General features: G+C 53.4%; 3 protein-coding genes across 3 annotated transcripts in view; all 3 read left to right on the forward strand.

Moving 5' to 3' along the window:
• Positions 1-9735, forward strand: part of CORO1C (coronin 1C) — a 29855-nt gene extending 20120 nt beyond the window's left edge. The window contains exons 4-11 of the mRNA XM_072350726.1: positions 3692-3821; positions 5305-5486; positions 6037-6156; positions 6757-6861; positions 7497-7642; positions 8145-8202; positions 8284-8529; positions 8876-9735. Coding sequence (XP_072206827.1) covers positions 3692-3821; positions 5305-5486; positions 6037-6156; positions 6757-6861; positions 7497-7642; positions 8145-8202; positions 8284-8529; positions 8876-8995 — 1107 coding nt within the window. The 3' untranslated portion in view covers positions 8996-9735. The remainder of the gene's footprint in view (positions 1-3691; positions 3822-5304; positions 5487-6036; positions 6157-6756; positions 6862-7496; positions 7643-8144; positions 8203-8283; positions 8530-8875) is intronic.
• Positions 9736-12077: 2342 nt separating this feature from the next.
• Positions 12078-14294, forward strand: SELPLG (selectin P ligand). The gene is given in 4 exon segments (XM_072351265.1): positions 12078-12293; positions 12296-12482; positions 12514-12541; positions 13136-14294. Coding segments are annotated over 4 exon segments (1479 nt in total). The 3' UTR covers positions 14184-14294.
• A 2863-nt stretch (positions 14295-17157) lies between these two features.
• Positions 17158-19841, forward strand: TMEM119 (transmembrane protein 119). The gene is made up of 2 exons (XM_072351216.1): positions 17158-17272; positions 18389-19841. Exon 2 carries the CDS (start codon positions 18393-18395, stop codon positions 19104-19106), a length of 714 nt encoding a protein of 237 aa, XP_072207317.1. The 5' UTR covers positions 17158-17272; positions 18389-18392; the 3' UTR covers positions 19107-19841.
• The last annotated feature ends 173 nt before the right edge of the window (positions 19842-20014 follow it).

Consider the following 20014-nt stretch of genomic DNA (forward strand, 5'->3'; position numbering starts at 1 on the left):
TACTATATTTAATATGAAACAAAACAACAAGCTTCTGTGTTTGTAACAGTCGCTACTGGGCTAGAACTGAGCTCTGAAGGATGCTGTTTTGTTCCTCTAGAAACCAGAATCCAAAAAGGCTGTGAGTCAGAACAAATGCTTTCTGAAACATGAGCGTCAACAGAAGCAGACAGAGCTATGGTCCATAGCTGCTTTGGGGAGGCAAAGATAAGTCACTAATCCAAGTGCAATGACAAGTATGTTGTAAGGCTCCAGAGGGACTGAAGTGTGTAGAAAAACTGACAGTGTTCAATTACAAGAATTGTCCAAACTCTCCTGATGGAGCAGACGGCACCGACCGCGTGTGTTGGAGCCCACTGCTGTGCAAATGGCTTTGTCTGCTCCTGGGTCACTGCCCGTCCTGTCCCCACACCCCATATGTGTGGGTCTGGGAACTGCACTGAAAGCAGTGGAGGTGAAGGTAAGGAGGGACGGCTAAAGGCTCAGCTGAGTCTCTTGGTAGGTCTTGTGTAGTTTCTGGTGGGCAAGTTGTTTGGGACACGTATGAAGTAGGCTGGACAGAGAGCTGGAGATTGCAAAGAACACTTCTGGCCTGGATTGCCTGGGAGAGGAACTGGATGAGCCGGTGAGCTGAGCTGTCCCAGCTTTAATTGCTTGTCTGGCTTGGCACAAGTTGTTCCGTATCCTGTTTTCCTTGCTTTTCTTCAGCAGAGGTTTTGGAGTCCTGCTTCCTGAGCAGCCTGGCGCTGAATAAACTCATCTTAATTCCTTTGAGGGATATGTAGCACTTCTTCAGCTCTGAACTGTTCATTAGCCAACAGAAAAATGCAAAAAAAAGAACAGTGATGTGATGGAAGGAAACGACGTGGCAGAAGCACCGGCTGCTTTGAATAAGTAACTTACATTGTCAGGGGCCATCTGTATGTTGACACTTAAGGATTTAGGACCTGACCCTGTGCCACAACAGGACCCGTCAGCATCAGCTGGGCTCGTGGTGAGGGGGAGAACGTGGCTCAGAGAATCCAGGCAAGCAGTGAGAAAAACCAACCTGTAAGGTGAAAATAGCTTGGGAGCTGCATCCGAGCAGGTAATTATTTGGGCTCATTAGAGCACAGGGGAAGCAGACCTTTATCTTTTGACAGCAGTGGGGCATCCCCATCTCCTCTGCTCCATGGCTGCTCTCAAAAGGACTTCCTCGAAAACACAGGCATGCGGATACCTTCTGTGGCTTCTCTTTGAAGAAGGATTCTCTTGTGCCAGCGAATCAGGAATTACTTAAATATTCATGCTTGGTGCTCTGCTGAATGACTGTAATGTACTGAAGGGTTTTTTTGAATTCAGCTGGAAAACGTTTGATTCTGGAAAGGGCTCGTAAATGGGATCAGATGGCCTTTGTCAGATAGGGGGAAATCCGCTTCATCAGAAGGTGAACGCTAATGATCTTGTTGTTAACAACCAGAGGAGGGTTCATTCCGTGGAGCAAATTGGTTTCAAATGAAAGGAGAGCCCTCGCGGTGGTGAGAATGGCTGCTCCCACTGCCTGCTCCTGCAGGGTTGCAGGTGAAACCTGGGGCTCATTCATTTCACTGTGCAATGTGAAGGCCTCCACGTGGGAAGCTGCGCTGTGCCCATTCCATCCCACGCTGGGAGGTTCCCTCCCCATGTAGGAATGCTGGGCCGGGTCGCTCGGGAGCACACCCCGACCTTTTACACTCCTGGCTTTTTTGCAATACCAAACAGGATTATTAGGTCAATAGTTTGTGTAATCTGCAGGGGATTACACTGGCCTGCAGCTGCTGTAAGCTATAGGGGCTTTCCCTCTTTCCCTTGAAGGAAAAAGACATATCTCCGTCCTCCAGAGGCTTCTTAAAAATCCCTTCTATTGGTTTCTTCCTGCAGTTCCCCCCTCTCTTCGTCTGCTGGTCCCCTTCAGCTGGAGCTGTGGCTCTGAAAGCTGCCCTGGCTCAGGACAGCCATCCGCTTGGGGTGAGGCCACATGAATTTGGGGCAGACCAGCGTAGAAGAGCAGCTTTGTCTCTCCAAGGGGGAAAAGGATGCTGTGCTCAACAAGGTTTGCCATTTCCAAGGGCTCCCCAAACTTTGGGGTGAGCAGAGCTCTGGTTCCCTGCCTCATCCTCAGCACAACATCAGCTTGCCTCTGGCAGTCCTAACTGTCCTGGCCTTTTCATCTAGAGAAGAAGCATTTTGGGTGGCTTCTAGGTCTCCTTTGTTCCTGGTCCTCTCCCACCTGTGCCCCAGGTTTGCCCCCATGGTCCCTGTGGTTCCTGCACAGCCCCCTCCCCAACACTCCCACCTCTCTCTGCTGTCTGCCTCAGGCAGCAGCTCTTTGCATTTGCACACAGAATCATTAAGGCTTTGGAGGTGGTTCCTGTGAGACCTACGTAAAATAATTACATTAAGTGCCAGTGCCAGTTTTAGCAGACTGACAGTGAAGCTCTGCACTGCTGTCAGCAGACGTGCGTTAGCTGTTGCTGCTGTCAGGTTTTTATTCCCTGGCTGGCACGAACAAAGCTGCTCCTATAAGAGCTGACAGCTCTGTAACCTGGAGTTACCTTGTCACAGGCAGGTGCGCTGACTTGTTGCAGTGTGCAAGGTGTATTTTGCTTTCAAATGGAGGCTGAAGTTGCTGATGCTGCCACGTGATGAAAAAGGTGATCGCTGGTGGAAAAGCCAATACGTGCCATCCTGGTGCTATGGATGCTGCCAGGATGGCTGGGCAGGAGGAGAAGGAGGGGTTTGGGACCCTGGAGGGTGCAGGCAGGGGTGTAGCTTTGCTGCTGAAGTCATTTGGGGTTGTTTGGAGATGAGCTGCCCTGAAATCCTCTTGGGGTCATCCTGCTGCCTCTGGCAGCTCGCTGGGCACTGCGGGCAGGGCTTGGCAATCCCTCCAGAACAAGCAAACAATAGAAGGGAAGCAAACATGCTCTGCTGCTGCCACCTACCTCCAGCAGCTGTAAGTGCTCAGTTGAAGGCTTCTGCTTTAATTGTTTTTAACGTGCCAGATGTAGGTCAAACTCAGTTCAAAGCTGGTTGTCCAGCGCTGAACAGCAGTAATAGGTTTGGTGGGCCGCTCTCGCCCTAGGGCACAGGGATGGATCTTCTCTCCTGTCATTGCCCATCGTAGAGGACAACCCCTGAGGTCAGTGTAGCTGTCTTGGTCCCATGGCTGGGACTGCAGGTGTGTGATCAGAGCCCTGGGACTGCTCCTGCCCCTCCTGGCACTGTCCTGACCGGCAGAAGGATGTGGAGCCATGTAGGTGAGACAGCAAACTAACAGCCAGCATTTCTAAAGCAGTCAGCCCCGACGTAGCTGCGACTTCTTCTTTACCAGGGCCAAGAACAGCTTGAAAGGGCAGCAGCTGGTTCAGGTGGAACTGAGCAGCAAGACGATGTTTTCTGAGTCCGTAACAGGCAGCAGCTGACATTTGTGGCTCTGGGATGTGGTGGTGGAGGGATTCATGGTGTGACCGGCCAGCAGTCAGGTGCTGTGCTGGAAGGATGTTAAACTCAGCCCTGACACAAGTCTCCTCCCTCTATTTCCCTATTTATGTGGAGAAGCATCAGCCTGGGCTTCTGCTGTGGCTTGGCACAGGATGCATGAAGCAAATGAGTCATGTGTTTGTCAGAGGGATGCCCTTTGGCTCACCATCTCTCCTTTTCCTCTTTCCAGGTATGGCAGATTCCTGAGAACGGGCTCACGCTGTCCTTGACAGAACCAGTGGTAGTTCTAGAAGGCCATTCGAAGCGAGTGGGCATCGTGGCCTGGCACCCAACGGCGCGCAACGTGCTGCTCAGTGCAGGTATGTGGCAGTGCTGTGTGGGCAGCAGCCATCCCCATGGCATCCCAATGGGGTGTTTGGGAGGAGAAGGAGCTGATGGATCCTCCTGCCCTATCCCAGCTGCTTCAGGGAATCACAAGAGCCGTGACAGTTCCTAGGAGCACTGTGACATGTGGCTCACAGCCCCTTCCTTATCTTGGCCTTTTATTGCCCTCAGTTTACAGGAACAAGAAGCAGGAAACGGGAGGCATGAACTACAGGATTACAACTGTTAGACTTCCTTTTATCTGCAAGTTTCATCAGCTGATAGGCGTTTATATGCACTCTCCTCATCCCTGTTTTCATGTACTTCTTATGAAAGGCCCAACTGTTCTTCCATCTCACTGATCTCCGTCAGCTGTCCTAATGCCTGGCTCTTCATTCCACAACCTTTCAGTATGTTCCAAATGGCTTCCTTGGCTGGTACGGTTTACGCAGTGAGATTCTTTTGGCCACTGAAAAGCAGTCAAATCGTTATGGAAATAAAATGGAAAGTCGTTATCCATTAGCTCACTCTGCAGCTTTCATAGCGTGACCTTTAGCTTGGAGCGTAATAAAAGCAGCAAATGGTTTCAGCTGGACTGTCAGATGAGCTGTGTGCTTTTGGTAGATGTAAAGGCTCTCTGAGGTGCTGCTTTGGTTTGGATTTGGTTTCCCCAAAAGGATTTGATGCAGACTTTGTGACAGTTAAATTAGCAAAGCTCAATATGGGAATGCACAAAAGGAGAAGGCAGCTTGGTCATATTCCTGCTATGTGTATCCAGGCAGCCTGGCCAGGAGGATGCCATCAGGTCACTGCAGCCTCCAGACTTCTTCTTAGTGGCAGCAAATTGATGTTGGATGTCTCTTGGATTGTTCAGAAGTGTGCAGGGATCATCATCTTCCCCTCAATGTTTTCACCCCTCCTTTAGCATTAGGAAGCATTGCTAACTGACACTTGGTGCTTTTGTTCCCTTTCCTTGGATCTCATGGCTGCAGTCCTGTTCTTTATTTTGCTGTCATCTTGTTCAAGGCTTTATTCTTTGTCTTCTTGCTGTTTGGTCCTTGAATGAAACCACCTGCCTAATGATCCTCATGAAACAGCTGACCTCGGCTTTTGATGCCTGCCGTTTTTTTCCCCACCATGTTCTGCTGTTTCTTCTACTGTCACTTGCCTAATTTTCCACCCACGCCACTCTTTCTGTTGCAAATCTCTATAACCTGAGAGGGCAGTGACTGTCAACCACTCCTGTCATCTGCAGAGCTGTAAGAACATCACCTCTTTGCCATCTCTGGCCACTTTATCCCCTCTCTGACCCTGTATTCAAGTGAGGTGGTGCTGCCTGGGGCACTGCACACAGAGCGCACTTAAGAGACAGTGCTTGAGGCACTGCAGCTGCAGCAGGTCTTATTCCTTGTTCTCTGCTGCTGGCTTTCTTCAGTTCACATCGCGGCTGTGATGTTCAGCTTTCCTTTTCTCTTTCAGGTTGTGATAATGCAATTATCATCTGGAACGTGGGGACAGGTGAAGCCCTCATCAACTTAGACGACATGCACGTGGATGTGATCTACAATGTGAGCTGGAATCGCAATGGTAGCCTAATCTGTACAGCTTCCAAAGACAAAAAAGTTCGAATCATTGACCCCCGGAAACAAGAAATCATCGCTGTAAGTTTGTGCAGTCATTTCACTTCAGCAAAGAGAGAGCACAGGAAGGAAGAACCTTTTTTCCCCAGTGCACACCACATTCAGTCATCTTTTTCAAAGCGAGGAAGAAGTGACAAGAGGGATAGCAGTGCTTGGAGGATTTGTCTGGGTTTATTGGAATTAGTGTTTGAACTGGGATTTGAGAGCTCCGTTTTAAAACCTGCTGGAGTGTAATTCCACGTCTAATCCTTTTGCATAATTACAGTTTCAAAGTTGTGTGTGCAGAACGGAGATTTAGCAGCCTGTATGCATTGTAGCTTGAGAAGAAGCCTTCCTTCAGCCTTGTAAGAATTGGATAGCTGGAACAAGCTGGCTGTGACCGCTTCTTTTGTAGCTTAGCAATGGCTTTCTTCCCTCAGGCATCAGGCAGGGATGGCTGGATGGTGCTTCATATAGTCAGCATCCTGCATGGAGGAGCAGCATGTCCTGCTGGCGTTCTGTGCAGTCAGAAGTCCCCACCAGTGGGGCATTGCTACTCCTTGCTAAAGGCTGTTCTTTACATCTATTTCAGGAGAAAGAGAAAACCCACGAGGGAGCCCGGCCCATGCGAGCCATTTTCCTTGCTGATGGAAACATCTTCACGACCGGCTTCAGCCGCATGAGCGAACGGCAGCTGGCCCTCTGGAATCCAGTAGGTTCCTATCCTACTGCTGCTGTGCTGTTGTTGTGCTTGGCTGAGCTGGAGACCAGGACCTACAGTCATCTGCTGTGTCCTGTTGATCTACTTGAGCTTCTTCCTTCTTCTCTCTGATCCTACTGAGACTTCCTGTGCCAGAGTGTGCTGATGTTGTTTGGGTTTGATGCTCGTTCAGGAGAGGAAGTGGGTTTTCTTCTGTCAGCCCTTGCCTCACCAAGAGCAGAAGTGAAGCTGGCAGCTCCATGTCTGAAGTGCAGGGAGAGTACGTGAGCTGTATGTATGGAGTGAGACAGGAGCAAATCTGTCACATTGGCACAGGACCCTCACTAACAGAACTGCATCACGTCTTTCCCTTCACTTGACCCCCTTGACTGGGGTCCTGCCCTGAATGTGTCTTGTGATTAAAACATCCTGAGGGAATGGATGAGCTTGCAGGCCGTCAGCATTTGTTACTCTAACCCGTAGAGCCTTCAGTGTGGGGAAGCTGAGTGTCCTCTATCTCCACAGAGCTGTTAATGATGTAGATCCCATCTTAATATCAGCTTTTCCATTCTTTGGTAACAACAGAATTTTCTTTCTTTCTCCAATTTCCAGAAAAACATGGAGGAGCCAATAGCCCTTCACGAGATGGACACCAGCAATGGGGTCCTGCTGCCATTCTATGACCCAGATACCAACATTATCTACTTGTGTGGCAAGGTGAGGAGAAGCCGTCAATGGCCAGGCTTGTTTAGAGGTAGCCTAGTTGGATGAATGATGCTGTAAACAAATATGAAGAATTCCAGGCTGCTTTGATCCTCACTCTGCAGGGTTACACAGGTTACACAGAGCCTGTGAGGTCTGCACTGTGAAGGTCTGGTGTGCAATTGGATGTTTCTATGAGATGAATTTATACATGGGTAAAGCTGCTCTTCGTGCAACAGGTCAGATGCCTTCATTCGAGCATCTTTTGTTGGTGTCGACCTGAATGTTTGTGTGTTAGTATGGGAGGAAATTGCATTTTGGATGTTCTTCTCCTCACACTTGAAGGTGATGGAGCATGCAGCAACACTCATGCTAGTTTTATGGGCTTAGATAATAGAAAAGTGGGATCACCCATGCTCCTTTCTAAACGCTAAGTACTCTGGAGTGCCCACTTCTGAGTGCTGCAGCTTTGGACTTCCTATGAAAAGGAGCTTAAAAACAAGGAGTGAACAAAAGGAGGATCCATACAAGTAAATCCAGTGTCTTTGTAATGAGAAGCAGTTGTTCCATATGCCCGCTATTTCTCCTGCTGTTCCAGAGATGCTCGTGTAGCAGGATTCACTCTGGAGTGATCTCTTTGTGTCCTGCAGGGCGACAGCAGCATTCGCTACTTCGAGATCACGGATGAATCCCCCTATGTTCACTACCTCAACACCTTCAGCAGCAAAGAGCCGCAGAGGGGGATGGGGTTCATGCCAAAGAGGGGCCTTGATGTGAACAAGTGCGAGATTGCCAGGTAAGGAGAAAGGCTGATCCCAATTGGCAACTTGTATGCGGCAAGCGGGTTAGAAGCTGTCTTGAGCAGCAGCGTGTGCAGATGTGGTTCAGAATCACAAAGGAAAGCAAGGCAAAGGGAAAACACCTCGGCTCAGAGTAAGGCTGTGTAGTGAGCAGGAGGCTGCTGCTGTGATACCTGCAAATCACTTGTGTGGTGCTTGTCTCAACAGCCCGAGCAGCGGGCTGTGCCATTCTGACGGCCCCTCTGGCCAAAATGCTCTCTGAAGTCACGCAGTGCCTAGGAGGGAGCTCTGCACACACACAGGTAGCTTTCTCTGGGTCTTACAAGGGCTCTGCTCTAGCACAGCCCTGCTGTGACTCCTTAGGATTTGCCTCTGCCTCTTGGTATGCTGCTATGCATGAGCAGCAGAACTGAGGCTTCCTCTGCATGGCGTGTCAGCTGTTCTCACCTCCAAGTCACACCTCTTCTTCATTGCTGGTTTTTTGTTTGTTTCTGAAAGGTTCTTCAAGCTTCACGAGCGGAAATGTGAGCCCATCATCATGACCGTCCCTCGAAAGGTGAGTCCAGGATGGCATGGTGTGCAGGCCACTGCTGCCTTCCATCCTTGAAGCTCCTGACCCACTCATTTCTCCTTGCAGTCGGACCTCTTCCAGGACGACCTGTACCCTGACACAGCCGGCCCGGAGGCAGCGCTGGAAGCAGAAGAGTGGTTTGAAGGGAAGAATGCTGATCCCCTTCTCATTTCCTTGAAGCATGGGTACATTCCTGGCAAGAACAGGGATCTCAAGGTGGTCAAGAAGAATATACTGGACAACAAGCCTGCTGCAAACAAGAAAAGCGATCTCATAAGTGCTCCAAAGAAAGCAGCTGATGCCTCAGACACTGTGAGTAAAATCCCCACGAGCTTTTGGGGGTGTTGGCATGAAATTGGTTGCCATCCTCAGGAAGGGTTCTAACAAAGCTGCTGCTGTGTGCAATCCCAGCACGCTGGGACTGGGTCAGGCTGCTGTCTGCAAGGAGGGTTTGCGTAAGGGATGTGGTTAGCGGCACGAGTGGGCTGATGGTTGGACTTGATGATCTCAGAGGTCTTTTCCAACCTTAATGGTTCCATGATGAGGGTGGGAGGTTCATTGCAAGGCTCCCATCCACAGAAATCCCTTTGCTTTAACAACTTAATTCTTCGGGCCCGAATCCTGCCATCTCTCACAGACGCTTTCTCTTTCCTCCCAGCAAAACGAAGCCAAATTGGACGAGATTTTGAAAGAGCTGAAATCCATAAAAGACACCATCACCAACCAAGACGAGCGCATTTCCAAGCTGGAACAGCAGATGGCGAAGATCGCAGACTGAGCGGAGCTGGCGGGCGCTGCCAGCCCAACACATTCCAGTTCCCCAGTTCGGCCAGCAGCAGCAGCGTGCAGCATTCCAGTACGAGCTTTCCTGTTCTCCCAAATTCACGTCAACGAGAGCCGATGATTAAAGCCAAGCTTTTTAGTGAAAGAATTCTTCTTTTTTCCCTGATGTTTTAATGAATTTCTGTGACTGTGTCAAACCGATTCAACGACAATAAGTGCTACTTTGACAGTCTTTATTATTATTATTATTTTTCCCCCCCTCACACAGAGATGTCATGAAATCTTGCAAAGAAAACAAACCCCATCCTGACTTCTTTCGATGTCGTGCCCAAATATCTTTTCTAGACGTAGGGACCAACGCCACGTTGTTCGTAACCATATCGATATATATATTTTTTTTTAAAGTTGCCAAAAAAAAAAACAATAAGAAAAAGGAAAAAAAAAAGTCGCTTTTTTTTTTGTTTTGTTTTTAAACTTTTATTTGCCACTTTGCAGTATTTGTGTTGGAAATTTAAAGGGACAGCACTGTGTGCGTGTGTGTGTGTGTGTCTGGGGGTGTTTATACCGTTTCGAGATGGGAACTGAAGCTAATTTTGTATGACTCTTCAATGTTGAACAATCAGATCGGTTTCCCTCGCAGTGTGGCTGCTGCTGAGCCCCTCGGAGGTGACTCTCCTGCCTTCCTAATGCCTTTCTGATGGTGGTTGAAAAATATAATCTATCGTTGTGAACGAAGCGATCCGTGCCGCAATGCCTCTTCTCCTTTCTATGCCCTACAGGACTTAGGAACCAGCGTCGTGCTGCCCTCCGAAAAGAGTTTGGGACCATCCCAGCTGTGTCCAAACGGACGTGTGCTCATTGCCAGGCTTTGTTTTAAGGCAGAAGTGATCTCCGTGCAGGCAGTGGTGTGTAGCGTTGCTGGGGCTCAAAGCTGAAGGTGTTCGGTGTCTGCAACCTGCAGGCCGTGCATGCAGCCAGCTCCTGTGCTGTGCTCGTGGCTGTAAATGTGTGCCTGCACCTTCTGAAGCCTTTCAAAGCTGTGACTTTGCAATTCTTTGTCCCAAACCGTAGTGCTAATGATAGAGCAGCCAGGCAACTTTCATGATGGGTCTCCAGAAACAAAACGCCTCTGACTGTTGTTGACTTCCTCCCCCCCCCCCCCCCCGACCTCCCCATCATCCCTGCCTTAAAACTTCGCAGGAAATGGTTTGTTCCTGGATGAGATCAGCAACCCTCATCCTCTTTGAGGTCCTCAGCTGAAAGGTGCAGGACTTGCCAAGCTCCTCGCTGGGTTTCTGCTGCTCACATGAGGTTTGCACTGCCAGGGGGGTGCCTGGGCATGGGACAGGTATGTTCTTGGCTCTATTATCTGGCCATAGGAGTTCCCATGTGTGTGCCCAGGATGGTGCTGCCCAGCCAAACTCTGTCAGCCCTCAGGCTGTGTCGATGCAGCCCATACGCAGTGCCCAGTATCCCGTGCCAAACCCTACATGAGTGAAACTGATGGGGTCAGAGTGACATCTGGGAAGCAGTCAGCAGCTGATGAGCCCCCCCCAGTCCCTTCCCAGCTGTCCTTGATCCAACATAGCTGCAGTGTGTGCTTGGAACCGGCCTTGGAGCAGAGGCAGGGTGCGTCCCTTCATCCAGGCTGATCCTTTTCTTTTCCCATTAGGTTAGCTAGAAAGCCTCAAATCCCCCGTTAGGTTGGTGTTTGGGGTTTTACTTCTTTACAGTGTTTGCATGTTCACTCCTTACCCATTAAGGATTGTCTGTGCTGGAGGGATGTCTGTGTCGGTGAGCATGGGGGACAGCTGGGAGAAGTAGCAGAGAGGGCATGAGGATGGGATATGAAAAGCAGAGTACGTGTTATAATCCCATAGCATGAAAGCTTCCTCAAAGTGGTTTTTCCTTTGTAGCTGGGGGTGTGGGTGACCGCTGGTGCCGTGTCACAGCCCTCCAGGTCCATGGGGCCGTTTGGTGATGTTTCTGTGCCACAGTATATGGCTGAGCTGATGTGTCTTTACTTTTGGGACATAAGAACCGAACGTTCTGCTTCCCCCCCCAAAAAAAAATGGTGATCTCTGTGTTGATTTGTGTGACTTCAGGGTGGTTGTGTGCTTGGGGAGAGCTTTTTGTTTTCTAATTGGAGGGAAATAAAAGTTTCCGTACCGCTGGATTTGGAGGTGCCCAAAATGGGGGTTGGTGTGCGGTGGAGGTTTGAGGAACGGCCTCTGTGGCTGTGAGCTTTATAGCTTGTGCTTTATTTAAATGAACTGATGATGCCTCGCCAGGCTCAGCCGGAGTCAGTGCCTGAAGCTTTTTGTAGCCGCGATATCCCAGAAGAGAACCAGCGACGTCCTGAAAGAGATGCGCTCTTATAGAGCGGCCATAGAGTTACCTGTCCAAATATTTGCTTCCATTTTCAAGAGATAAAAAAAAAGTCATTGATTACAAACTTCCTTCTCTTCGTTTTGTTCTTTGATCGTGTTCTTTGCCAGACCTGGATACCCAGGAAGGTGTGGGGGTGGGGAATGTCCAGTTCCCCTCTTGGAGATGGTCCCAGGCAGGTGTGGGGTTTGATGAATGATGGCACCATGGGGTAACCGCAGCAACAGAAACCCAACGGTGTCAGATGGTGGCTGAGCCACCCCTCCTCTGGGACTCTGTGTTCTGCCCAGCCTGGCCCCAAGGGATGGTGGTTCCCCTGCAAGCACAACTGGGGGCTGCTAAGAGGGCAAGATGGGGATGCTCCCTGCAGGAGATGTTCCTTTGCAGCCTGTGCATGCCCTAGCCTTGTCCCAGTGATGCTCTACCAGTGCCCTATGGGTTCCCCGGAAGCTTTGGGGTGGATGCAGCCAAGCCCTGCACCCTGTGCTGGGGCAGAGGGCTGCAGTGGGGTTGTTTATGGGTGCAGGGTGTGCACTGCGGATGTGCTCTTGCAGCACCCTTCCTGCGGGTGCACCTCCTGCGCGCTGCTGTGCCGGTGCTTGCGGTCAGGGCGGGTTCCTCCCCAGCATCTTTGTGCTCTATGAGCCTGAGTGCTGCTCTGGCTGGGTGCAAACATGGAGGCTATGTGAATGTATAAAGCCGAGCCCCTGCCCTTCTCTTCCTTTCCACACTGGGGTCTCCTGTGTCCTCCCATGGGGTCAGCTCTCAGGGGTCTGTGCCTGCGCTGTGCCATGGGTGCTGCCAGCTTTAGGACCGCCTTTCCCATCACTTCTGCTTTCACTTGTGCTTTCAGCACAAACCCCAGCGTGCAGGCTCGGAGGAGCAGGGCAGTGGAATACCCACGGGGGACCACCATCCTGGTAGAGGAGAAGGAGGCTGCTTGCTGGGGTGCACACAGCCCCTTGGCCTCCGCTGTCAGCGTCACGTCCTCCCCTTGCAGGGCTCCAAAACCGCAGCTACGTTTCCTGCCTGCCTCACTGGGGAGCTGCAGACGGAGCGCAGCCCACGACACCCCTGGGGTTGGGACGGGGGCCTTCAGCAGTGACTGCAACCGGTGCTGCAGCTCGGGGTCCCACGGCATCCCCCGGCACAGGTGAGCCTCAAAACCCATGGGGTCAGAGCAGGGTGCCCAGAGGATGCTTGGGGTCTGCAGGGGATGCCACCCAATGCCCCATGCTGCTCACTGGGGTGTGAGGAGGGTGGATATGGGGTAGTTTTGGGGCTGGGTGTCAGAGCTGTTTGGGAACTACTGAGTGCCAGGTGTGTGTGTGGGTGACTTTACCCCTGTGCTGAGTGGATGCCCCCAGTGTTACATTAGGAGCACGGAGGGGGAGGAAGGCATTGGGGTTCTCAATCTGCAGCCAATACCATCCCCACACTTTCATTTCCACTTGGGCAGCCCTCCTGCACCCACTCCTCTCACTGCAGCCGTCTCCATTGCGGCTCGTTTCCCATTTCCAGCCTCTTCACTTCCCTTTGCAAACTCTCTCTGCTCAGACGGAGGCACCTCATTTCACCCACCTCCCGTGTCCTCCCCAGGTTCCATGGCACTGGGCCACACCATGCTGCTGGCGCTGCTGCTCAGCACCCTGCAGGACTGTAGGCCCCGGCCCATGGAGCAGGGCCTGCAGTGGGTCTGGGGAGCAGCAGAGCAGACCCCAGCCAAGCCCCCACTGCCCTCCCGCAGGAGAAGAGCTGATGCTGGACCCCACAGCATCACTGTGACACCTGTAAGCAATGACACTGCATCCCTTGGGCATGACATGCTGATGGGCACAGAGCTGAGCAACACCACCAGGCAGCCCAAAGCCTTGGTGGTCACCACAACTGGTCCATTGGATGACTCCCCTGAGCCTCATGAGTTGCTGGGCACAGAAGTGGACAACATCTCCAGCCAGGCCTTGGTGCTGACCACAGTCAGTCTCTTGAATGAGACCAATTCCCCCCAGCCCATCGTGCTCTTGGGTACAAAGCCACCACCACAGCCAGGCAACACCCCAAGGCAAGTCAAGGCCTCACCGGTCACCACGGCGGATCCATTGGATGAGACCAACACTCCTGAGCCCATTGCGCCTTTGGGAACAGAGCTGCTACCAAAGATGGGTGACAGCACCAGCCAGGCCAAGGCCTCGGTGGTCACCACAACGGATCCTCTGGATGAGACCGACCCTCCTGAGACAGTGCCTGGCACAGCAGCCCAAAGTGGCAGCACCATCGTGCCCAACGAGCTCATGGAATCCACAGGGCATGGCACGGATGGGACCATAACAAGTGGCATAGACGCCTCCACGGAGCCACGCTCAGCTCTTTTCCCCACCACCAAGTTCTCCAAAAAATCTGGCTCTCACCCTCCATGGGATGCGAATACAACACCTTTGTCCATTAAACCATGGGGGACCACAGCGCCGTTGCCCTCGGATGACCTGTGGGACAACAGCTCGCTGATGAACAAGTGCCTGCTGGCCATCCTGCTGCTGGCACTGGTGGCCGGGTTCTTCATGGTGTGCACAGCAGTGCTGGGCACCTTGCTTTGGCGGCGGGTGAGGACGGCCCGTCGGCAGCTCGGCCCCACTGAGATGATTTGCATCTCCTCCCTGCTGCCCGACAGTGAACGTGCTGCCACCAATGGGCCTCGGCGTGGTGCCCACGTGCGTCACAAGCTGCTGGTCGATGCTGGCTCTGAAGCTGATGGTGACAACCTGACACTCAGCAGCTTTCTGCCGGAGCATCCCTGAAGCATCACAGTGATGGAATAGTGTGGGGTCCGCCTCTGGTGCCTCCAGTGTCCCCCTTGGAACTGTATGGAAAAGACTCATCCACCCCATTAAAATCTCTGCTACACGGATGCAGTGACCTCTTGGTGCCTACCCACATCCCCATCCTGAAATTTCGCTTCTCCATCCTCCTCTTTCACTGGCAGCAGCGAAAATGAAACCCTCCCAGGCTGCAGAGTACATGGAGATGGTGACCCCTGGCTTCCCGAGCTTATGCTGGGAGTGGGAAGGGCGGTGGTGCTGCAGAGGGTGTGTTTGTGGCTTAACGTGTTCCTGCCTGTGGTCAAATGCAATGGGGCGAGGGGATGGCACTGGAGCCTGTGGGGTGCTGCTGGCCTGGGTCCCACAGGTGGTGGTTGTGTGCTCTTGGCCTTGTGCTCAGGGCGAGAAGGGGACTCTGGGACCATTCTGGTCCCACCTTGTCCCAGTGGGGAGGTGTCAGCCACCCCTAGAGTCACCAATCCAACCTCTTCTCTGTGCCCAGCCCCAGAGGAGCCACCCAAGGGAGCAGAAATGGCTTACATCCCTGCCACACCACAGGGCTGTGCCCCTATGTCACCATCCTGGTCCTACACGGGCACATCCTTGCATCCCCATCCATGTGCCATCCCTGCTCTTCCAGTCTCACCATCCCCATCCCTATCGCATCAGGGCACTCTGTCCCCACAGCTGCATCCCCATCCCTGCCCTTTCAGGCTCAGCATCACCATCCCCACTGTCGCCATTGCTGTCCCAGCTAAGCATGCTGCTCCTCCATCCCCAGCCTTGTCCCCCCACCCTGTCCCCACGTCCCCACCACCATGCTCACGCCACCATCTGCAGCTGCATTTGGGCAGCAAAGCCCCTCCCCAAATGCTGTGCCCTGGTCTATCCATGCCTCGAAAGCAGAGGGGTGGCCATCCTGCACCCGCCCTGGCCCCCGTGTGTTTACATTCACGCTCTGCTTTGAATATTTTCCACCTCACTCAATGTAAATGTTTACGGTGAGGCTGCAGGGCCGCTGCAGCAGGGACATAACAGCTGCTCTTCTATAATGACGGCCATCTGCCATCAGAGGGACTTGCTGCCACATTCTTTGCTGGGGAAACTGTGTAGGATGGGATGTCCCCATGCTTTGAACCACAACAAGGGCAGTGGCCAGGCTGGTTCCAAGTGCAGATCCATGCTCGGTGTCTGGTGGCTGTGCACAATGCTGGGCAGAGCACAGTGCTGTGCTGTGCAGGCTGCTATGTGGCTCACTGCTGTGCTGCCCACATGGCCACGCAAGCTGTGGTGCAGCCCTGCAGGATGAGGTTCCCCCCCTCCTTTCATTCCCCCCTCCCAGCTATTTTGCTGCCACAGCAAAGAGCAAACCCAGCGGAGCAAATTACAAGCAGAGCAAGGCCAAAATTGCCCAAATTGCTGGTTGTGCTTGGGGCTGTGCTGAGCTGAGCCCTGTGGGCCCCCACCTTTTATCCACCCCAAATTACACAGCACAGCCCGGGCAGTGCTGCCCTGCCCAGTCCCCAAAAACAGCATCGTAATGGTGTAATGGTCGGTGGGTGCTGGCAGCGGGGCCACCCCAAATTGTGCTCTTTGCAGCCGGGGAGGGTGGTTCTGTGCTCCCCGGTGCTGCTTTAACCTATATCTCATCACAGCCCCGTGGTCCTTATGACAAGGAATGGGGACACATGGCACGCAGTGGGGCCCTGCTTCCATCCCAGCCTCTCCACTCCCTTTTAGGGATTTCAGATAATTTAAGGTCGGGATAAGCAGCAGCTGTGAGCAGCCGGCGGACTGCAGGCAGATGAACTGATGTGTTATTTCTGGGAGCGAAGGGGTGACGCCGGGTGAAACCTGAACTGCGTCGGGGATGGAAATGGGGACAGGGACAGGAATGGGGACACCCGCCCTCATCTCCCACCCCGCAGTCCCAAAGCGGTGGCTTCTTAGGGGGATTCTGGCAGAGTCCCCAGGGAGACAGGATGCGAATAGCAAGGGGGTGAGGTCACTGCTTGAGTTACTTCAGCTGCAGTGGAGGGGATGAGGGGCTGAGAAGGGTGAGATGGGGTGATGCCCCCATTCTGGAGCTGTTTCTGCACCTCAAGGCCACACTGTGAGCCACCAAAAGTGTCAGGGAACCAAGCCCCTTACCCTCCCCATCCTTGTACCTGTCTTGGTCCCCATCCCCATCCTTCCCCTTTGGATCTCAGGGTGACACCGCCCAGCTCTCCCTAGCCTGGGGACATTGCTCTGCCATGGGATGATGGGAGCTATGCAAGAGTCTGGCCTCCAGGGAAAGGCCAAAGCTGAAAGGGGGTGGCAGAAGGGACATCCTTGGTGTGCTTGGTGGCAGACAGGGTGGATGGGTTGTACAGGTGAATGGGTCGGAGGGGATGGATGGGGTGAATGAGGTGGATGGGATGGGTGGATGATTGGGATGGAAGAGGCTGATGGGACTGATGGAGTGGATGGGATGGATAGGATGGATGGGGCAGGTGAGCAGAGCCCCATGCACAGTTTTGGTCCCCTTTGTTCCAGGGCAGATGCATGATCATGCTTTGTAGGACCATGTGTCCTGAGCCCACATCATTGCAAGGCTTGGGTTTACAGGGATGGGATCCAGCCCCAGGTTGGGCTGCAGCCAAAGGGAAATGCATGGGGGCAACGCTCACCTTTTGGAGCTGCACATAGCCCTGAAGGAACCCCACTGTTACCTCCATCCCTTGCAACAACCCCCTCCTCACACCCCCTTTCCCTGCTTGCACCCCAAAAAGGAGTGTGGAGAAAGTGAGCCCCTTCACTGAGCAGCTCCCAGTCCGGGGCCGCCCCACTGGGAGGGGGCCATGGTGGGCAGAGGGCCGCCTGTCCCTCTCCAGCCTCCCCCTGCTCCCTCCCCAATACGGCCCTAATGAGAACAAGCTGGTCTGCTGCGCTCACAGCCAGTGAGCTCAGGGCTGCGGCGGGTGGAGGAGGAGGAGGAAGAGAAGGAGGAGGAGGAGGAGGGAGCGGGACCAGGGCTCGGTGCAGACAGGCAGAGAAGCGCGGGACAGACACGCGGTGCCAGTGAGGTGAGCCCCCTGAACCCCAGTTCTGTTGCATGGAGTCTCCTCTCCCCGGAGCTCCCACTTTCTAATGCTTTGTGTTCTCTTTTCTGCTCCAACTCCAACTTCGGGGTGGCTCGGCGGCTTTTGGGGTGTAGGATGGGTCTGTATGCTTTGGAGGATGCTATGTCTGCACAGCACTGAAATCTCCAGATTCTTGAGCTGTAGAAAGCAGAGTTGGGTCTGCACTCATGTAGCAAAGTCAGGAATGGAGCCACATGGTGGGGATGGGGACAGTGGGATGACAATGGTCACCCATTTGGGTTTCATGTATTGATTCTGCAGCTGCTGGCTCCTTTTGCGAACAAAGTAAGTCACCTTCCTGGGACACAGGAGCGTGCCCCAAGCCTGAAACTGCATCCCCCAAACTCCCAGCAGGGATCTCAGGGCCACCTCCCACCCCGTGCACGCGCTGCTTTAATGCAAACCAGATTTCTGCAGCCGGAGAGAGCTGGGGCGCCAAAAGCTCTGGCTGGAGGCTGAGACTGGGGGAGAAAACCCCGAGCTGGTTGGAATTTGGAGGTGCAGGGATGGGAGATGGGCCTGGGGGTGGAGGGGGGATGTGCTGTGTCTGGTACCGGTTGAGTTTCTGCCAACCTATTTATAGCTGAGCTTAGGCTGGGAACCGTTGGGAACGCTCCGCGCCGGGACGAGCGTTGGGAAATGCGGCGGCTCCGTCTGTGTCAGAGTTTCCACTTGGAAACCTCAATTTTGAGGAATTTTCAAAGCAGACGAAGGCAGCCCGCAGCCAGCTCTTGGCTCTTGGCTCTCGCCCTGGTCACCTCGTCGCGCACGCAGCGTCCCCAGGACTTGAGCAATTGAGCAACGTTGGGCTGATTTCCATCTATTTTTACGGCGCCTCGTTGCAAAACAAGCACAAGCGTTGCTTATCCTCCACCATCACTGCAGAGAGCAAACCAAAGCCAATAATTGCTTTTCTTGAAGAATCTGGGCTGTGTGTGGCTGGGGGGTCAATGCACTGCTTGTGTTGGGGTCAATGTGACATGGTCTTCACTTGGGGCAGGGTTTGGGTTTTTTCCCCCAGCAAGCCTTAATGTTTTGCTGTCCCCCTGCTCTCTGCAGGGTGATGGCGGTGCAGCTGCCTGCGTGCTTTCTGTTGGTGTTTCTGGTGGCCCCAGTGCACTTGGCAGCCCCACGGCACGTGGCCGTGTTCCACGAGCCCAGTGGTGGCAGCGGGGATGGAGAGGAGGCCTCTGCTGTGCCCCCTGCCCAACCTGTGACGCCGGGGACTGGCCCCACAGTGGGGGATGCAGCGGGGACAGCCGTCACCAACAGCTCGGCGCCGGGCAATGTCTTGGATGAGTTGGTGGCTTTCTTCAAGGAGTACATGCTGCTGGTGGTGGTGGTGGGCTCGTTGGCCTTCGTCTTGCTCTTCATCATCTGCGCCGCCGTCATCGTGCGGCAGAAGCACAAAGCTTCAGCCTACTACCCGTCCTCCTTCCCCAAAAAGAAGTACGTGGACCAAAGGGACAAGACCGGAGGGCCTCGGGAGTTCAGCGAGGTGCCTGAGAAGGCTCCGGACCCTGATGCTGAGGAGCCCCTGGACTGTGGCCGACAGCTGCAGGCTGACATCTTGGCTGCAGCCCAGAACCTCAAATCTCCCAGTAAAGCACCGTTGGCCAACGGGGCCGGTGCCCAGGGAGAGCACGAGGGTGGGGAGGAAGAAGTCAGCAAGCACCACGTTGAGCCCCATCCCCAGAATCAAGATGCTGAAGGAGTGGGGCCAGAGGCAACAAGCGCAGAGGGCAAGGAGGCCCAAGATGGCTCTCCCAGCACTTAATGCCAACCATGGACTCGGAGCCGGGCTCCTGGCAGCCCTGCTCACCACCCACTTGAACGTGGAGGCTCAAGGAAGCCCCGATGAAGCCCCACTCCCCCTCCTTTACCTTCCCCTGACCCCATGCAGCCATGGGAGGCCATTTTTGAGCCGCACTTTGGGCTGATGCGGTGCTCAGTGCAGCCAAACCTATTGCTTGTGCTTTCTCCATGGATGCTTTCTTTGGATCCCCCCCAAAAATAAAGAGAAAAGCCCAGGCTGGGTCTCCCCACTGTCCTTGCACAGCTTTCTCGCAGATGTTATTTTCACTCATTATTGCAACCTGGCCCACACCCAGGCAATGGGGCATGGAGGAAACATGACCCATGACTTCATGACTTGCTGGTAGTTCGGACCTTCTGTGGGGGCCTGGGGACATTGCAGACCCCTTGGATCGGGGAGGGGAGTGTGCTGCTCCCATATTCCTTTTCCAACCCCCCTTCGTCCCCTGCACCCTTCAGTGCCTGGTGGAGATTGGAGGCATTTGGGATGTGTTTTGGTGAGAAAAAGAAAGGGAAAACCTTAGCCAACCTTAGCAGGAGGGAAGAGGATGCAGCAACAGTGACCCCGTCCTTTTGTTTGCAAGCTCTGAATGTCACAGCCCCCTCGGAAAGCAGAGCAAATGGAGCTCAGAAAGGAGCTGGACTTTTGCCTTATTTTCTTAACCCCCTTTGCTATGAATAAAGACATCTACTACGCACGTTTCTTCCTCTCATGTGTGTTTCTGGAGCTGTCAGGGTAGACAAGCCGTGGGCTCAGTGCCATCCTTCCCTGGCAGAGCTTGGGGACATCAGGATGGGCAGGGGAGTAATGCTCCCTACAGCTGTGTGCTTGCTGCTGGTGACGCTCTCAGAGCCAGTGGACAGTGTTAT

The sequence above is a fragment of the Excalfactoria chinensis genome, chromosome 16 (assembly GCF_039878825.1).
Source record: "Excalfactoria chinensis isolate bCotChi1 chromosome 16, bCotChi1.hap2, whole genome shotgun sequence".
NCBI classification, from domain to species: Eukaryota; Metazoa; Chordata; class Aves; order Galliformes; family Phasianidae; genus Excalfactoria; species Excalfactoria chinensis.

What these genes read in the sequence shown, in the direction of transcription:
- TMEM119 (XM_072351216.1), top strand. Translation starts at nt 18,393, where the DNA reads ATGGCGGTGCAGCTGCCTGCGTGCTTTCTGTTGGTGTTTCTGGTGGCC.